Here is an 18,673-nt window from a genome sequence, read left to right as displayed (position 1 = left end):
CTGAGGAATGGAAGTGACGGGATATGAAGTCAAACTTCACAAGAGCCAGAGAGCTTTGTAGCAGTCTGTGTCATCTTGCAGAGAGCACTTGACAGTTCTGGATCTCATTCCAATCCCGGGCTTTGGCTGGGTCAGTACTGATGGACTCAGATACAGAGTAAGGTGTTTTGTTGAAAGCTAACTAAAGCATAACAAGCACCTTAAATGTTAACAAATTGAATCTGTGCTGCATAAAACCTCAAGGTATGTTTATTTTAAAAGGAATCTACCAGAAGCAAAATAGCTCCAAGCCTGTCTTGGCTGGTTTTGGGCTTGTGAAATCCCAATTAGATTCTTTTTTCAAGAAGACATGATCCAATAATGCATCTTTCTCTGCAAACCTAGTTTCGTATTCATATTTCAAAAAGATAAAACTCTTTTAAATGCATAATCTTGGCAGGTGGCTGTCAGCTGCCTGGGCTGCATTCATGTTGGCAAGTAGAAATGAAGGGTTTAGGACCTGGTGTTCAGCCTCTAGGTGTTCTAGAGGCTTTAGTTTTGGTCTCAATATGGATTAAGCATTCTCAGTTGTTCTTTTGCCTGGGTTGCTATAGGAGTCTTTTTGAAAAATGTCATAAGATGGTGGTGACACTGCTTTAGCAGATGGATGACAAAATTGACAGTCTGAAGGGAAGATTGGAGGGTTCACCTACACGTGACTCACTGTGTGCTGAGCATTTTTAGGTGCAAAAAAATACATTGGTGGTTTTGTTGCATGTTTTTTGTCATAACATGACACTGGCAGAGGCACTTCTAGAGAGCAGGTTGTATTACATACCCATTTGGGTAGTCATCCAGAGAATGCCTGAACTTTGAGTTTGGGAATCTGTAACTTCAGAAACAACTCATTCTTTATTCAGCTTTGTAAAGTAGCTGGTAAGAACTCCAAAATTCCAACCCTGTCACATACCAAACCAAAACTGCATATATGATTTTGTGTACAATACTATAACTTTGGAATTTCCCATTTAGTCATCAGAATTTAATTAATGGTGTTGTTACTGTTGTAATAGCGGTGCCTCTTCTAGAGTACGTAATAGCTTTTGGTATGTGATTAATATTCAGAGTGCATTATCGTGCCTTTGTTTGCTCCAGTTTGTATAATTTAATAGAAAATATAATAAACTAAGTAGTAAATCCTTTAACTGCTTGTTTGTGTTTGCTTTCAGTTTTGTGTATGGGAGATATTACAAGTAACTATGTTATTCTTTGGTGTTACTATAGATGTGAAAGATAGCTAAGAATCTTGCAACCACATGAAATCTATTTTTGTTTAAATATTTGGTGGATCTAAAACTTATGTACAAAAAATAATTGCAAGTTAATATTTCTGTATTTTCCATTAATTCTCTGCAGGTGGACTTCATCAGATTTTTAGGGGAAATTTTTTCCAAGGATATACTCATTGGGGCACCATGTGGTTGCACTAAATTTCATATGCTATTAATGAGCTCAGGTAATGGACATGTGGATAAATTTTGTCTTTTTTTGCCCCAGGTCCAAGGAGTTAATAAAGGAAGCAATCCTCGACAATGACTTCATGAAGAATCTGGAACTGTCTCAGATTCAGGAGATTGTGGATTGTATGTATCCTGTGGAGTATGGCAAAGACAGCTGCATTATCAAGGAAGGAGATGTGGGTTCCCTGGTTTATGTCATGGAAGGTACAGTTTAAAAAGCTAATATTTATTTCCTTTTTTCATAACATGCAGAGATGAAAAGTTTATTTCATGGGAAAAATAATTTCAAAGAAACAGGTTAAAGATGTCTAAATGTGGTTGTTGGAAAATTGCATGGACTACTTTTGCCTGGAAAATTTCTGACTAGATTTGTGTGCCTTGCTATATAAAGGAGGGTGAAAGCTAATAATCTTGCACTGAGATCTGTTGGAATAAAGCTCCACTATAGTTCTTTGGCTTTGAGGGGAATACCAATGGTTTGTTGTATAATTTAGAAACTTAACAGAAGGACTGAGGTTATGGAAATTGGAAGTGACTGCAAAACAGGAAAAATATGGTCATGGCTCAGTTTCTGGTAGGGCATTGTGAGGACAAGCTTATAGATGTTGATAAAGCACATCAGGCTTTCTGCAAAAGCAATTAATTGTATAATAGTAAATGGTATTTTTCTGTTCTGTGCACAAAATCTGTGTAGCATCTGCAGTTTAGCACATCTGATTTGTCACGGTGTGTTGTGGCAGGGTTTTGTTTTCTTGGCAGAACACAAGAGTCCTGGATATTCTTCTGTTCTTGGGGCCTGTCAGGTTTCTGAAAGTCTTTTAACAGGATCAGTGTTTCCAGTGCTCTGTTTCTGAGAAATGTCAGCTATTTGCATTTTGTATCTTACTCCTTCCAAGTTCTCAAACTCTTCATGTGTCAAAATGAGCGTATTTTATGTATGTGTTTTCTTTTTAAAGGAAGTTCTTGTTCATCTGTAAGACTTACTAAGCTTGATCAAACCTCATATCCATCTAGTATAGCTCCCTTCTTCTGAGAGGGACTGATAATGAGTTCTGAGGCAAATGTTACTGTTTTTATTTAGATAATGCAACAAGCAAGTTCTAAGTTTGATTTGGTACAATGCAAATGGATAAATGCTTAAAAAAAAAAAAAAAAAGAAAAAAAAAGAGGCCCCATCCTCCCCCCCTTTCCCAGTTGTCTATAGACAATAGATAAGGCGCTCTGGAACTGAAGGACCTGGCAAATGAAGATGCTGATAAAGGCCCCATCCAGGGAGTCACTGAGACATGCAGCCCTGTGCATTAAGAAAATAAAAGGAGTGTAGTTGTCACAGGAGGTGACCTTCTGAGGCAAACAGCAGGCCTGGTATGCTGGCCAGAGCCATTCCACAGGGAAGTCTGCTGACTCCCTGGATCCCGGGTCAGGGATGTATGCGGCACTCAGACTGCAAGCGGTGCGGTAGTGACACCGGCACCGGTGAGCTCTGTGACTGAGCTGTACTTTTTGAAACAAACAGAGGGTTCCCAGAGCCTGGAAAACTCCAGGGAGAACGGAGAGACCCCGTAGGAGTTGACAGGTTCCAAGTGTGAGGCAGAAAGCATGACAGAGCTGGGGGTGTGATGGGGAAACCGTGGGAGGTTTAAGGGTGGTGCAACCAGAAGTGGTGCTCAGAGCGCGCGTGGTGGGGCAGCTGCTTGTGCTGGTTTGGAAACGGTGCCAGTCTGGGGAAGGGCGGCTCTGTCAGGGGGACAGATGAGTCCTGTTGGTCATTGTCACCCTCTGGGAAAGAGACTTACCATGGTCTCCACCTGGCAGAAGGTCGTGTGCTCAGCAGGTGCCAGAGTGAAGCTGGAAACTGGGAGAGGAGTTCTCACAGAACCGCGCAGCCGTCCAGCTCATGGGCTGCAGGGGATGCGAGAGCGGCAGCGAGTGGCAGTGATGGTAATTGCTGTGTGTGTGTTGTGAGCAGGGGTCTGAGCTCCTCTGCTGGGCTGCTGAACTGCAAGAGGTAGCTGAAAGGTTGAGGAGTATCTGGGAGGCTGAATGGGAGACAGAGTGGTGGAGTCAGGCCCTGCCCTCCCTGAATCAGAAGTGGAGGCACTCATCTGATAGTACTCAGAATCAGAGGGCCCCTGCATCCTGCCCATCAGACCAGAGACTGTAACATGGATGAGAACAGCAAATGGAGGACAGTTCATGGTCGAGACAGCAGAAAACCTCCTTCCTTCTTCACCTTAGCCCCCAACCCCAGTGACAGTAAAAATTAGGTATGAGGCTCAGGGTAGGAAAAACCAACCAAATGAAGACACAGAGGTATACACCAGAGATATGTCCATGATAAAGAAAGCCTACCACTCTTATCTCAACATCACCCAGAAGGAAAAAAAGAAGGGTTATAGTAACAGATGACTCACTTCTAAAGGGAAACAGAGGGGTCAATATATTGGGCAGATTCTTCTCATATGGAGGTATGCTGTCTACCTGGAGTCTGGGTTAGGGACATCACTAGGAAACTTCCTAGGCTGATGAGGTCCTTGGGCTACTACCCTTACTGTTCTTTCATGTAGGAAGAGAGGAAATAATGACTGGTAGTCATAGAGCAATTAAATGAGACTTTAGGGCCTTGGGATGAGTGGTGAGAGATTCTGGCACACAGATCTTTGTTCTTCCAGTTACAGGCAGTGATATGGGAATGAATAACCATATCCAGACCATTAATACAAGGCTCCGCAGCTGCTGTTACTGCCACAGATTTTGATTTCCAAATCACAGATGGTGATTTCCAAACCCTTCACCAATTTTGTTGCCCTTCTTTGGACCTTCTCCAACACCTCAATGTCCTTTGTGAATTGAGGTGCCCCAAACTGAGCACAGTACTCCAGGTAGGACCTCACCAGTGCTGAGTACAGGGGCAGGATCCCTTCCCTGGTCCTGCTGGTCACACCATTTCTGACACAATCCAGAATGCCATTGGCCTTCTTGGCCACCTGGGCACATTGCTGGCTCATACTCAGCTGTTTGTCAGTCAATGCACCAAGGTCCTTTTCTGCCAGGCAGCTCTCCAGCCACTCTTCTCCAAACCTGTAGTTCTGCCTGGGGTTGTTGTGACCAAAATGCAGGACCCAACACTTGGCCTTATTGAATTTCATGCAGTTGGTCTCAGCCCAACAATCCAGTCTGTCCAGGTCCCTCTGTGAAGGCAAAAACCTGGGATAACACACCAGGGTTGGTAGGATGTGAAACAGCTGGTAGACTTGCAAGCATTTTGGCCAGGTAACACCAAGGGGGATGGAGATTTCTCTTGCCCATATTTTTTTAGCAAATATGGGAAAACTACAGGTTATGTATAACTCGTGTGGTAATTTGTACATGTACATGCACAAATTCATTTCTCAAATTGTTCTTTCAAGCAAAAATATTTTCAAGGCAGCAAGCCATTCTTTAAACATAGTTTATTGCCAAATTTGTAATGCTGTATAGTTACAAATGCTCTTAAGTGGTTTCCCAAAACAGCTTTAATGGTTTGTCCTTTTTTGGTTAAGTTCTTTCACAAGGCACAGGTTTAATTCCTTCAGCTTTTAATATTTTTAAATTCTGCACATTCAAATGGTATTTTGCTTTATGAAGTAGACTGTGGGGGCTGCCAAAGAAAATGATGTTTTTCCACCCCCAGCATTACATGGAAATAGGACTTAGGTTTCTCAATCCTCCATTTGAATGTAGAGACTACTCTGAGGTGCATTATCTGCTCCATTGAAAAAACGGTTTGAAATAATATTTGATTAGCATTTTTCTCCAAAGTAAAAATGTGGAGGTTTTTCACTGCAGAGCTCCATACTTGCTTCCTGAAACTCCACCACATCAGAGGCAAGTTTACAGTATTTTGGCTACACAGCTGGTTTTACATGTTGCATCCACTGTTTTCCCTTGATAAACCCCACAAAAACAGGACACTGTCAAAATCATTGTATACTTATCTCCTGCTCAGCCTCTCCACATTCCTTGGAGAGGATTCTGAGGAGATTTATGGACAGAACTGTTTCTGTTTTGGTTTGGAGTATTGAACACAGCTTGGTATGCAGATGACCCTTTATACAATACATCTGAGGATGAGGTACTATGGTTGTTACTTGCTTGAATTTAGCAGATGTTTCTAATTGTTGGTCCAAATACTACCCCTGAGTTCTTGATTCTAAAACAAATGTCTCTCAAAAACAATTCCTGTGACTTTTGGGCAATTTAGCTCATCCCTGTTCTTCTGGCAGCCTTTTATATATGAGGGTATGACTTGGCTCTCTCCCAGTCTTTGCCTGGTCTTGTAACTTAATTAAAGTTGTTTAGATAGCTCCATAAATATGCATAATTCTTTACAAAACAAAATTATGAAGAATTTATAGTCTATGTTGAGACATAATGCAATGAATGATGATGAACTAATGGAAATGGAAGAAGACATTATCAACTGGGCTGGATTATGATTATGAGAATAGCCTTACTAGTTCATTTTGGCTTATTATATTGTGCCCTCTGAGTTATTAACACTGCCCACCACCACCCCTGATTATAAACTATATTCTCTACAAAACTCTACTGGAGAAACCCTTTCTTATGAGTGTTACTGAGAGGTATTTCCTTTTCTTGAAAATAGGATCATAGAATCATAGAATGGCTGGGGTTGAAGGGGACCTTAAAGATCATATGGTTCCAATGCCCTTGCATGGGAGGTTGGATCCACCAGCCCAGGTTGCTCAAGGCCCAATCCATCCTGGCCTCGAACACTTCCGAGGAGGGGGCAGCCACAGCTTCCTTGGGCAACCTGTTCCAGCATCTCACCAGCCTCACAGGAAAGAATTTTTTCATGATGTCCAGCCTAGATCTCCCCTCTTCAGGTTTGAAACCATTTCCCCTTGTCCTCTCACTACACACCCGTGTAAAAAGCCCTACCCCAGCTTTCTTATAGCCCCCCTTCAGATATTGGAAGGTTGCTATAAGGTTATGTTGGAACCTCCTCTTCTCCAGGCTGAACAACCCCAACTTCCTCACCCTGGCTTCATTAGGGAAGTGCTTCAACCCTCTGATCCTTTCTGTGGCTCTCTTCAGGACGTGTTCCAGGAGCTCTGTGTCCTTCTTATGCTGGGGACTCCAGAACTGGACACAGTACTCCAGGTGGGGCCTCACAAGAGCAGAGCAGAGGGGGAGAATCCCCTCCCTCACCCATCTGTCTGTGCTTCTTCTGATGCAGCTCAGGACATGACAGGCTTCTTTCATTAATTCCTTACTTGGACTTCTAGATGCGATTAATATGAATAAAAATTACTCATGTAGAGTATTTGATAATGAATGCTCTTATGCTTGTTTATAATTTATGATTCAGAATTTAGATAGAGCCTCTCAAGTGTGGTTTATATATTGGTGATGTTTCTTTAGAAATTTGAAATAATAATTTAAGAAAGATGGATTATGAAAACATCCATCATTGCTGCTTTTGTGTTCTTTATCATGATGAGGTAGTGATAATGTCTGTTTCAGCTTTCCCCTCTAGACATGAGGACTCTGCTAGTCCTGGTGAGACCTTACAAGCCTTGAGTTATTTTGGTTCTTGACCACAGATGTTAAAATTCATATATATGAGTGACACTTACTGAGCTTAGTGAATCTTAAAAGGCTTTATAATGATGTGTTGACCTCCAGACTCCTTACTATGGCTTGATGATGCTTTCAAAGTATTTCCAGGTTTGCAAAGTCCCTTGGCTGGGCATAGCTGCTGCAAATCTGTATCTCAGAAAAGAGACAGGAAAAGGCTTGACTCCCCTTTTCCCTGTTCTCTTTGGTTCTACCAGAGAGGTAATTTCCTGATGCCCAATACTGCTTTTACATGTAGTAATTTTTATTTGTGCATTTGCCCAACCCCACCCACACTAGTAAGCTTAACTCTATCCCCTCCAGTCATGCTCCCTCAAATGCAATGACTGAGTAAAACCTTTGTATTCTTTGCCCTATTATTCCATATCTTACATCACATTTCCTGCTTGCCCTGTGTTTTCTTTTGTTACCATGAGCTAGAGAGGCACTGGTACAAATGGGTGTGACTCTAGAGATGAAAATTTGGTTTATGCAGTGAAGCTTGAGAAAAACCTGATCTTACTGAAAACACAAAAAGAAAATATTTCATACATTCTATTATTCAACCTTTTATATGTCAAACTACAGAGTTTGATGGGAAGAGAGGAGGAAGCTAAGGGCAATGTTATTGGAGTAGATATGGTGAGAGAAATCAAAATGAGATACTGAGTTTGGAAAGGAGACGTTCCCTCTATTTGCCGCATGCTGGATGGAGGCAAGGGTTGTGTTTGAGAGGCAGGGGTGGGCCTGTGGCATGTGCCATGCTTCAGATGGACTGGATTTTGTTCATTGGTTCTATCAAGGGGGAAATACCCATCCGTCCAGTAGAGGAGCTCTCAGTGGAGATGCCCTCTGACCTGAGCATGCACTGAGCTGGGAGATTGATTGCTTCTAAGGGGGTTTGCATAAAATGGTTCTGTTTGCTGTGAAAGGCTGAAGGAGTTGTGTGGTGAGACTCATCCTCCAAACCCAGTAACTCCTAATGTGCTTCATCATGTCTAAAAGAGGAGGCTGCCCTGGTTCTGCTACATTATTCTGAGTATGCATCTGTACTTTCTGGTCAGGCTTTGCATTTGTGATTTCATCTTTTGTTTTAAAGCCATTGAAAACCAAGTAAGTTTTAACTGGAAACTTGCCTGGTTTTCTGGTGGAATCCTGCCTGGGGTTCCTTAAGATACAGCTCTGAGGAGCTACAGATGGCAGTTGTGCTTTTTGGGGAGCCCTTCTGCGTCCCTGTCTCTAGGACAACCTTGCTGCCCTGAGGCAAAGCCCAAGGATTGCTGTTTCTGCTAGGTCTGAACCCTTGGAAGTACTGGCTTGGGCTGAACTTAGGTTCTTTGGATGGGTAGTGAGAAAACAAAGCTGTAAGTCAGAAGCTGGAAGTGAAATTTCTCAGTAAGCAGAGTCCCAGATTTATCACTGCTTTGCTTTTAATAAGTTTCATAAGGTTTTATTTTTGGTCTGGGGTCACTCTAGCTACAGTCTGTGTCTTGCAGGCCAGATTTCCACTTTCAGAAAATAAGGGTCCTCAGTTCAGTCCATTTAAACTTTCAGGCCTAGTGCTGGCCCTACCATATCCCAGTGTGTAAAACACTTGCATTCTCTGGCTTCATACTGCTTGGGCTGTTACTTAGTTTAGTCCTCTGGGGTAACTGGATCCGATGGATCTGTGATGCAGAGCACCTTAAAAATGCTGTCTGTTTTAAATGCAGATAGCCACGGATTTGTTCATTCAATTAAAATAGTTCATTAGGTTGATGCCAGTGTATAATTGTATTCTAGGAGGAGACACCCACAGTGAGGCACAATAATCTGAAGGGCTCCATGAAAGGCACCGTTAGATCGGTTCCAGGGTGAGAGAGAAGGTAGCATCACAGTAGGAGCCCACTGAAAAGAGATCTCCTTGTGGCCTTATACCTGGCCTGGCCTCAGGCAAGTCCAACTTGCAGTTTACACTGTTCTTTGCATTTTAAATATTTGCTTCCTAGCAGTGGTGCTGTCATCAGGTATTTATGTGAGCATTAAATAGTAACACAAACTAGGTCTTGTGCCTGTGAAAGAATTCTCATGACAGAGACCTCAATTAGGACGTGGAGAGCTCTTGGATTTGGGCAGTCATAGCAACCCGTGTTCCCTGAGGAGTGTTTAGTACAAGCTGAATGTTTCTCACTCCCTCCAAAGTTTCCCCTTAAGCCCTGAAGGAAGGTAGTTGGTTGTAATGGGCTCTTGAAGCAAGTGGCATGTGTCCATTTGTCTTGACTGGATCTCATGAGCTATGGTAGAAGGATTTAAATGTTAGCGACTGGTATTTCATTAGGTTCTGAAATGTTTTGTTGTAGGCAACAGGTGCCTGCACTCAGCTGATGCTCAGCCCACCTGTGCCCAATTAGGGCTGACCCAAGTGGGCATGCCCGAGATCATTGGGCCAATAAAGGGTGAGGCTGAGCAAGACCAGGTCGCTCATTCCTGAGCAAGGGCCTCTGAGAGTAGGTACTCGGCTGGCTTAGCTAAGCTATCCCTAACCGTCAGTGGCAACATCGCCATAACACCGGACTTAGCATTATCGCCAAGACTCTCCTTCTTGCAACATTTTGTAGTGGGGAACACTCCTTAATTCCCCTATGTTTCAGCAAAATAGCAAGAAAACCTCTCAACTTTTGCATATTAACTGAGTTGGGTAAAGAGATGCCATTACTGTCTAGCAAGACCAAAATAATTCCCTTATAGCTGTGCTTTGAAAGTGGAAATTAACTTATTTAGCATTCATTAGAGTACTCACTGGGGCTGAAACTGCTGGAATCATTAAAAATACATGTGCTGACAGTTTTTCTCTGGGCCAATGAGACTGAGTGAAAAGAGTGATGGTTTGTCTTAATACATCTGAACCAGTGTATACTGGCACTCTTGATTACAATTTAAATTATTTTGAGAATAAATTAAACTTATATAAAAAAAGAGTCTTTCTTGTGAGAAAATATATTGCCCTAAGAGTGGTTCAACAGATTGTCTTAAAATTGAAGGGCTTTTTAGAAAAAAAAAAAGGTTCTTGCTAGTTAATCATAATCTGCCTCTAAAAACTAGTTCTAGATCTGCAGGTTTGCATTTGTTGATTTATTTGTTTTGCTTTCTTTGGGTATAACATTTCTAAAATTTTCTGAAAGCACTTAAAAATCTGAGAACCTGGTAAGATCTCTTTCAGAGAGATGCATCCAGATCTGCACCGTGTTGACAGGTTTGAATTATGTGTGGGTGTTGCCTCTCACTAATGAGGATAAATGTGATAACCCACATCTGAAGGCAAATGTTTCCTCTTGTGCTCCCTCTCTGTCTGAACCTGTCAAGTGCAATATGTCAGATTTGATGGTTGCATTATGAAAGGAAAATACATCTGCAGAGGTGTAGATAAATCAAGTAACAAGGTACCAGTTCTAGGATCCCATGTGAATAACAGTAATGTTGTTATAAACCAATGTTCTAAATTTTTTAGAAACTTTATTAATATGTGTAAGGAATTCTCCCTTTATGTTTGTTGCTGTTCCCATAAAGCCTGGAGGAGAAAAACACAGTGAGCCAAAGGAAAAAGGAAATTTAAAATACTTGCCTTAACTATTTCTTCTCTCATGTATTGGCAGTGGGTATTTTAACATCCTCCCTGACTGTTTGTCCTTTGAGGTTACACCTCAATTTGCATGAGAACCTGAGTGAAGAAAAATAGCTCCACCAATACCCTGTGGGTTCCTGCTTCTGTAGGCAGGAAAAATGAAACCAGCCTATGCTTGCCCCAGCCTTTGTTTTAGTAGTTTTATTCTCCTCTTAAATTTTGTTTTATATTTTCTTCAGTCATAGGGAGTTTCCTTTTATTTTTAAAAGAGACTTTGTTTCTTGCTTCATTCTCCATATCTTCTCCAAAGCAATGAACCATCTAATTGTGACTTCCCATGGAAATGTCTGTGCAAGAGATGTTTTGGGAAGGAATGTATTCCTAAAAACTGCAGGATATGCCAGGCCATCAAGCTTGGTGTTGAAAAGAGAATACAAACAAAGCCTCTGTAGCCAGATGAACTACAGAGGGAATGTAAGAGGCTGTAGAAAAATTCCCATCAGCAGTGGCAGAGCTGTCTGGTGTCAGGTGGGTGAAATCTCTGGGGATTTTTCACTGTTGAATCAAAACCAAAGCTAGCACATAGACAGTGTCTGTGTTCCTCAAGACATCACTGTGCTGCCTTCTATGGGTTATCACAATCTTTGCCTAAGTTTTGTGATGCTGTAAGATTCTATCATCAGTGTGTTCACTAGTGCACTTATTCTCACTTCTGAAGGTGTTCTGGAGTGTGTTACCCTTTTCTCCCATTTACTTTTTCCTCACTGTGCTAATATGTGTTTTTTTCTCCTAACTGGAGAATGATGACTGCAGGCTCTTGGATGCTGTGTGCAGTCATCCACAGGTACAGCATCCAGTCTGTCTGTGTGTCACTCCCCCTCTGGCTCCTCTTTTGTTGGCTTTGTTTTGTTGTCTTCTCTAATAAGGATATGATTTAATAGAATGTAATTGCCCTTCTAGCAACTGCCTTCTGCGTCACTTCCTTCTCAGAGAAAGGATTTAGCTGGACTGAGTCTTCTAAATGGAAGAGAAATGGGGATCAGAGACCCATTTTGGATTTCAGTAGGATAAATGATTTTGTTTCCAAGTGCAACTCCAGAATACCAAAACAGGGGCAGTAGTACTTCCACCTCAGTGGACAGAGCACATCGTATTTCTTGACCTGCACTGCTTTTATTTTTATCTTGGTGTACACTGGACTTGCAAAAGGTCTCTCACTTTATTATGACCTGTTACTATGGTCACTGCAAAGTCCAAAAGCAAGTGCTTCTTCTGGCTCATTTGTACTCACCAACACTGATGATGGTCAGCATTCATCTCAAAGAAAACCATATTGACAGGTTTGGTTTGTTTCCACACACTCAGTTTGCTCACAGAGCATCCTTGCCAGATTTCCTTCAGATATGTGGTCCCTAAGACCACTGTGAAGGTCCCTTGTTTTTGGTGTAAGACTGGACAGTTTTGAGTGCTCTCTTTCCAAGTATACTCTGATAATGTAGCTAGATGCTCTGATACTTGTTCCCATCTTTCTGTATCTCCCCAAGGGCAGTCAGGAAGATAGTAATAGCTGCATCTATTGCAGTCAGGGCTTTTCTAACACAATTGAAGCAGTTCTGCTTCTGAGACAAATTCTGCCTTTTGGTACAAGTGTTTTGGGCCCTACCTGAGTCTCCAGATCTCTTCTTGAGGGGTTTGGATCTTCCTTCTGAAGCAAACGTCCAAAAATAGCATCTCATTGCACTGCTGTTATGTGGCTCTAGAGACTGAAGAGCATTTACTCTGTGTTTGTAAGGAGCAAGGAGTTTGTAAGGATTCCTTCCTGTATAGGAAGGAATCATTTAGACATTTATGGCTAAGTGGGATTTTCTGTACAGTGTGCTAACAAATCACAAGCCTCTGAAGAACGTGCTTGTCACAGTATTTTCCATCGGTTCTGTGAAAATCTACTGTGGCAGCAGTTTATTCTTTGCACTACTCTATTTAATGTTTTTAGATAGTTTTTTGTTTGTTTGTTTTTTTCCTTCTCTTTTTTTTTCCTCCTTCATCCTACTGTTGTAGTTGGGCAGAACTCAAATCAGGATTTTTCCTGTGGTCAGAGATACTGCTCCTGCAGCCTTCATGAGTTTCCCACTTGCGTCTTTGTGTTCCCATGGGGAGAAGTGGTTTAGTGGTCACTGCTCCTCAGGAAAATTTTCAGTCATCAATAATACCTTTCCACATCTCCCATGTCCAGTGTTGAGACCATTGCATATCAAAGCAAGACTATTAGTCATGTCCTCAGTGAGGCATGTGATGAAAAAAGACAAAGCACGTGTTTATATCAACTGTGTCTTGATCTACTTGAAAATACTCAGAGCTTCTCCCCATACTTTCTGAAGTGGTGTTGAATACTCAGAGTGTACCTGGGAAATGGCAGCACAGGAATAGTAAAACCACTTCTTATGGGTGCAGAGTGAAAACTTAACTGTGCTGAAAAATTCACCATAATTTATGCACCGAATCAAAGAAACATCTGTACATTTGCTGCAGTGGTCTGGCTCTCCAGCTAAATCTGTTTCAGCATTTTAACCCAGGGATTCATGAATCTCCATCTGGGGACATCCCAGATGATTGGAAGTTGGCAAATGTCACGCCAATCCACAAAAAGGTCCAGAAGGAGAACCTGGAAAACTACAGGCCCGTCAGCCTGACCTCAGTGCCTGGCAGGGTTATGGAGCAGATCATCCTCAGTGCAATCACACAGCACCTGCAGGATGGGCAAGGGATCAGACCCAGCCAGCACGGGTTTAGGAAGGGCAGGTCCTGTCTGACCAACCTGATCTCCTTTTATGATCAGGTGACCCGACTGGTGGATGAGGGGAAGGCTGTGGATGTGGTCTACCTGGACTTCAGTAAGGCCTTTGACACCGTCTCCCACAGCATTCTCCTGAAAAAGCTGTCAGCCCACAGCTTGGACAGGGACACTCTGTGCTGGGTTAGGAACTGGCTGGAGGGCCGGGCCCAGAGAGTGGTGGTGAACGGGGCTGCATCCAGTTGGCGGCCGGTCACTAGTGGTGTCCCCCAGGGATCAGTGTTGGGCCCAGTTCTGTTCAATATCTTCATTGATGATTTAGATGAGGGGATTGAGTCCATCATCAGCAAATTCGCAGATGACACTAAACTAGGGGGGAGTGTCGATCAGCTGGAAGGCAGGAGGGCTCTGCAGAGGGACCTGGACAGACTGGGCTGATTCCAATGGGATGAGGTTCAACAAGGACAAGTGCCGGGTCCTGCACTTTGGCCACAACAACCCCATGCAGCGCTACAGGCTGGGGGCAGAGTGGCTGGAGAGCAGCCAGACAGAAAGGGACCTGGGAGTCTGGATTGACAAGAAACTGAACATGAGCCAGCAGTGTGCCCAGGTGGCCAAGAAGGCCAATGGCATCCTGGCCTGGATCAGGAACAGCGTGGCCAGCAGGTCCAAGGAAGTGATTCTGCCCCTGTACTCAGCACTGGTGAGGCCACACCTCGAGTCCTGTGTCCAGTTCTGGGCCCCCCAGTTCAGGAAGGATATCGAGGTCCTGGAACAGGTCCAAAGGAGGGCAACCAGGCTGGTGAAAGGACTCGAGCACAGGCCCTATGAGGAGAGGCTGAGGGAGCTGGGGCTGTTCAGTCTGGAGAAGAGGAGGCTCAGGGGAGACCTCATCACTCTATACAACTACCTGAAAGGAGGTTGGAGCCAGGGGGGGGGTTGGTCTCTTTTCCCAGGCAACTCTCAGCAAGACAAGAGGGCATGGTCTCAAGTTGTGCTGGGGGAGGTTTAGGTTGGACATTAGAAAGAATTTCTTTACTGAGAGGGTGATCAAGCATTGGAATGAGCTGCCCCAGGGAAGTAGTGGATTCTCCATCCCTGGAGATATTTAAAAAGAGACTGGATATGGCACTCAGTGCCATGGTCTGGTAACTGCAGCGGTAGTGGATCAAGGGTTGGACTTGATGATCTCTGAGGTCCCTTCCAACCCAGTTGATTCTGTGATTCTATGATTCTATGATATGTTTTTGTGAAGTATAAAAGCTAACAAGATATGTAAGCATGAGTCTGGAGCAGAAACATGAGTCAATCATTTGGGTTTTCTTAACTATTGCTCCTAGGAATTGGGTGCTATTCTAACTGCTTCATTTTGGAATTACTACAATTCATATTAAAATTTTATTTTTCTCCTTGTTATTTTTCCTTTTGCAATTCAAACCTGTGGATAATTATTGGTTATAAAAAAATCACAAGTATTTATTATTTTAACATAAATAGGTAAAGTGTGGGCTTCTCAGCTTGGGTTTGCAATATTGCAAAACTCTAATCAACTTAAAAGCTGTTTTAAGGAATCTTCCAGGATATGATAAATTGAATGTTCAGGTGCTGTGCTCATATACCGTGTTGGTGTTAGCCTGTATGCCCCACGTCTTAGACAAATTTTTGTGCTGGTTTTTTTTTTCCACATACAGGACAATAAGATACAAATATTCCACTATTATAATCTAGTTATTCTAATTTAAACAGCGTTTAACAGTTAACTCAGAATTCTAAGAATAGTTATTTACTTATACTAGTGATAGAGTATTGCTGTTTCTTGTACTTATTTCATGAAAAGTTCATGAGATGAAATAGGAGATGAAATTTTGGTGACTGCAGTACAGTGGTTTATGGACTGATTGCCCTCACGATAGAGAATTTCATGTTTGTTCAGTATAAAGTAATTCTTTATAAAGCTGCAGATCTCAGCACTTTAAATGCAGTAAGAACACTGGTGGTATATAAACAGAGTAATACCACTGCAGCATCTTCTGGGAGATATTTTTTCTTGCCCTTTCTCCTAAAAATAATTCCAACCAAGATGCCCATTTGTATATGTGTTTTGTAATAACTCCTACGACCCTCACAGACTTTATTAGCAAGATTACATAACTGAAGCAAATCAGAGTTTTTAAAGAAGGAAAGGTGATTGGGTTTTGTACAGACAGTGGGAACATCCACTGTCACCTGAGCCAGGATTTAGGAAATTTGTATAAATATAAATATAAGTATAATATAAATTTCCTAGGGATTAGAATATGAGTTTAAGAAGCAGAACTGTGGTCAGGTGATATTCAGAGAGGAGGAGCATGATGCTGACTGTGACCATATCCTGCCACTTGCACTCAACAAATAACCCAGAGCCTACCTCTGCTGATCTAACCTACTGACCTAGGTTTACAGAGCAAAGAAACAAAGCCCCAAGCCATGTGTAATTTAGGTTAAGGAATGGCAAGAAGATCTATGTATGTTCCAAGGATATTATTTGACTAAATGCTTCCTTTTCAGTAATGAAAAACTAGCCTCTGGTTTGGCTAAACCATTATTTGGTAGGGGGAGAGGAGGAAACGCAATCAAAGCTGAGAGCTATCAACTTCAGACCTATCAAATATAATTTATTTAGCAGTCTAGATAATGATCATAATCCTAAAACAAATTAAAGTTTCTCAAGATACTGCTGAACTGATGAGTGGGGAGGAAGGACTGTACAATGTATAATGCCTTTCCATGAATGCTGCCAAGCACCTGAGTAGCTGTACCACTCTTCTTTTTCAAGTCTAGCACCACCTTCCTTCTTAGATCTGGATGAGAGAGGACTGCTGGCAGGTTTGTTAAGAACTGCTGTATACATTTGAGTGTCAAGATTGCCTTAAAATCGAGGTGGGAATTGGTAATAAAGGGGGTGGCTGGGTTTGCCCCAGTGTTGCAATGTACCAGTCTGAATGCAGACCAGAAGGACTCCCATTCCCCTGAGGTGGGATCAGCAGGCTCAGCCCACAACCTGAAATGCCTGTACAGAAATGCACATGGCATGGGGAACAGACAGGAGGAGTCAGAGATCTACGTGAGGTCAAGGAGCTATGATCCAGTGGCAATTTCTGAGACATGGTGGGGCAGCTCACGACTGGAATGTGGCTGTGAATGGTTATGTCCTTTTTAGCACAGCAAGGTGAGGTGGGGGAGTTGCTCTTTTCATAAGGGAGCAACTTGAATGTATTGAGTTCTGTCCAGGGGTAGATGAGGAGCAAGTTGGGAGTTTGTGGGTGAGAATTAAGGGGCAGGGTAACGTGGGGGACAGTGGTGGGTGTCTATTACAGGCCACCTGATCAGAATGAGGAAGTCAATGAGGCTACAGGTAGCTGGTAGCAGCCTTGCAATCACAGGCCCTGCTTCTCATGGGAGAGTTCAACTACCCAGATATTTGCAGTCTGGGAGGTTTCTCCAGTGCACTGATGAGGGTGACAGAGCACTGGCACAGGCTGTCCAGGGAAACTGGGGAGTCACCTTCCCTGGAGACATTCAAAGCCCACCTGGATGTGTTCCTGTGTGACCTGTTGTAGGTGACCCTGCTCTGGCAGGGGGTTGGACTAGATGAGCTTTCAAGGTCCCTTCTAAGCCCTGACTTTCTGTGATTCTATGATTCTGTGTATTTCCAGCTCAAAAATGCTCCCACCTTCCATTGTCCCTAAATTAATTTCTCAGGTTTTTAAGAGTCAAATGATTTTCAAAGCGTCTCTATAGCTATTGCTTCAAACAAGCACAAAGGTACAGCTGAATGGCATTATTTGCATCACATCTGGTTTATCTATGCCAGCATTAAGTGCTTGTCTATTGCCTTGATTCACTGTTGTCTGAGTCATGAGGCAATTGATTTCTTTTATTCATTACAAACCCACAAAGAAAGTTATTTTCCTCCTTTAGCCTGTGGCCTACAAGAGCACTAATGAATTCCCTTCAGCTGATGGATCTTTGCACACAATTGACATCAAATAGGCAGTTTAAATAGTAACAAACCCTGACAGATCCCAAGGACTCACACCTGGGGCAGGGAGCAATGGCTTTAGATGTTCATCACATCCAGGTCACCATTTACTAGCTTTTTTGCTCCTCGATCTTAATGACACTGTGTGGCTGCTAAGCCACAGAAGCCATCAGCATTTTGACATTCAAGGGAACTAGGAGACCAGTGTGGTTGAACAGGAAACTGGGAGGTAAACTCAAATGGACGAGGAGAACCTATAGATCGTGGAAGGAAGTGCTGGCCACTTGGAAGGAATATAAGGCTGTTGTCTGAGAATGCAGAGAGGCAACCAGGAAAACTAAACCCTCCTTGGAATTAAACCTTGCAAGAGAGGTAATAACAACAGGAAGGGCTTCTTCAAATATATAGCAGATAAAACTACACTGGAGGCAGTGTAGGCCAAGTACTGAATGAAGTGGGTGCCCTGGTGACAGAGGATACAAAGAAGGCAGATTTGCTGAATGCCTTCTTTGCCTCCGTGTATACAGCTGGAGGATGTCCTGGTGAGGGCACATCTGGAATATTGTGTGCAGTTCTGGGCCCCTCAGTTCCAGAATGACCAAGAACTGCTTGAAAGAGTCCAGTGCAGAGTGACCAAGATGATGAAGGGAGTGGAAAATCTCCCTTATGAGGAAAGGCTGAGAGAGCTGGGGCTCTTCAGCTTGGAGAAGATAATGAAGGTGACCTCATTAATGTTTATAAATATGTAAGGTACAAGTGCCAGGGGGACAGAGTCAAGATTTTCTCAGGGGTCACTAAAAAAAGGACAAGGGGCAATGGTTATACACTGGAGCACAGGCAGTTCTGTATAAATATTAGGAAGAATTTTTTCACTGTGAGGATGACAGAGCACTGGCACAGGCTGCCCACGGAGGTTGTGGAGTCTCCTTCCCTGGAGAAATTCAAAACCCACCTGGATGTGTTCCTGTGTGACCTGCTATAGGTGACACTGCTCTGGCAGGGGGCTTGGATCAGATGAGCTTTTGAGGTCTCTTCCAACCCCAAATTTTCTGTGATTCAGTGAAAATATTTCCTTTCTTCAAAACTTATTCCCAGCTTGCTTTGGGATCTGCTCATCTTCACAGTGACTTACTACTCTT

At 42.9% G+C, this 18,673-nt stretch overlaps 1 protein-coding gene across 5 annotated transcripts in view; it reads left to right on the top strand.

Moving 5' to 3' along the window:
- Positions 1-18,673, top strand: part of PRKG1 (protein kinase cGMP-dependent 1) — a 453,965-nt gene that overhangs the window by 58,644 nt on the left and 376,648 nt on the right. For all 5 annotated transcript variants that reach the window (XM_008502063.2, XM_030453519.1, XM_030453516.1 and 2 more), the window contains exon 2: positions 1,537-1,703. In XM_008502063.2, the coding sequence (XP_008500285.2) occupies positions 1,537-1,703 (167 nt within the window). The remainder of the gene's footprint in view (positions 1-1,536; positions 1,704-18,673) is intronic.

Source organism: Calypte anna, chromosome 6 (assembly GCF_003957555.1).
Source record: "Calypte anna isolate BGI_N300 chromosome 6, bCalAnn1_v1.p, whole genome shotgun sequence".
Classification (NCBI taxonomy): domain Eukaryota; kingdom Metazoa; phylum Chordata; class Aves; order Apodiformes; family Trochilidae; genus Calypte; species Calypte anna.
The sequence above is the reverse complement of the archived record's forward strand: the minus strand, read 5'-3'. Positions and strand labels throughout refer to the sequence as shown.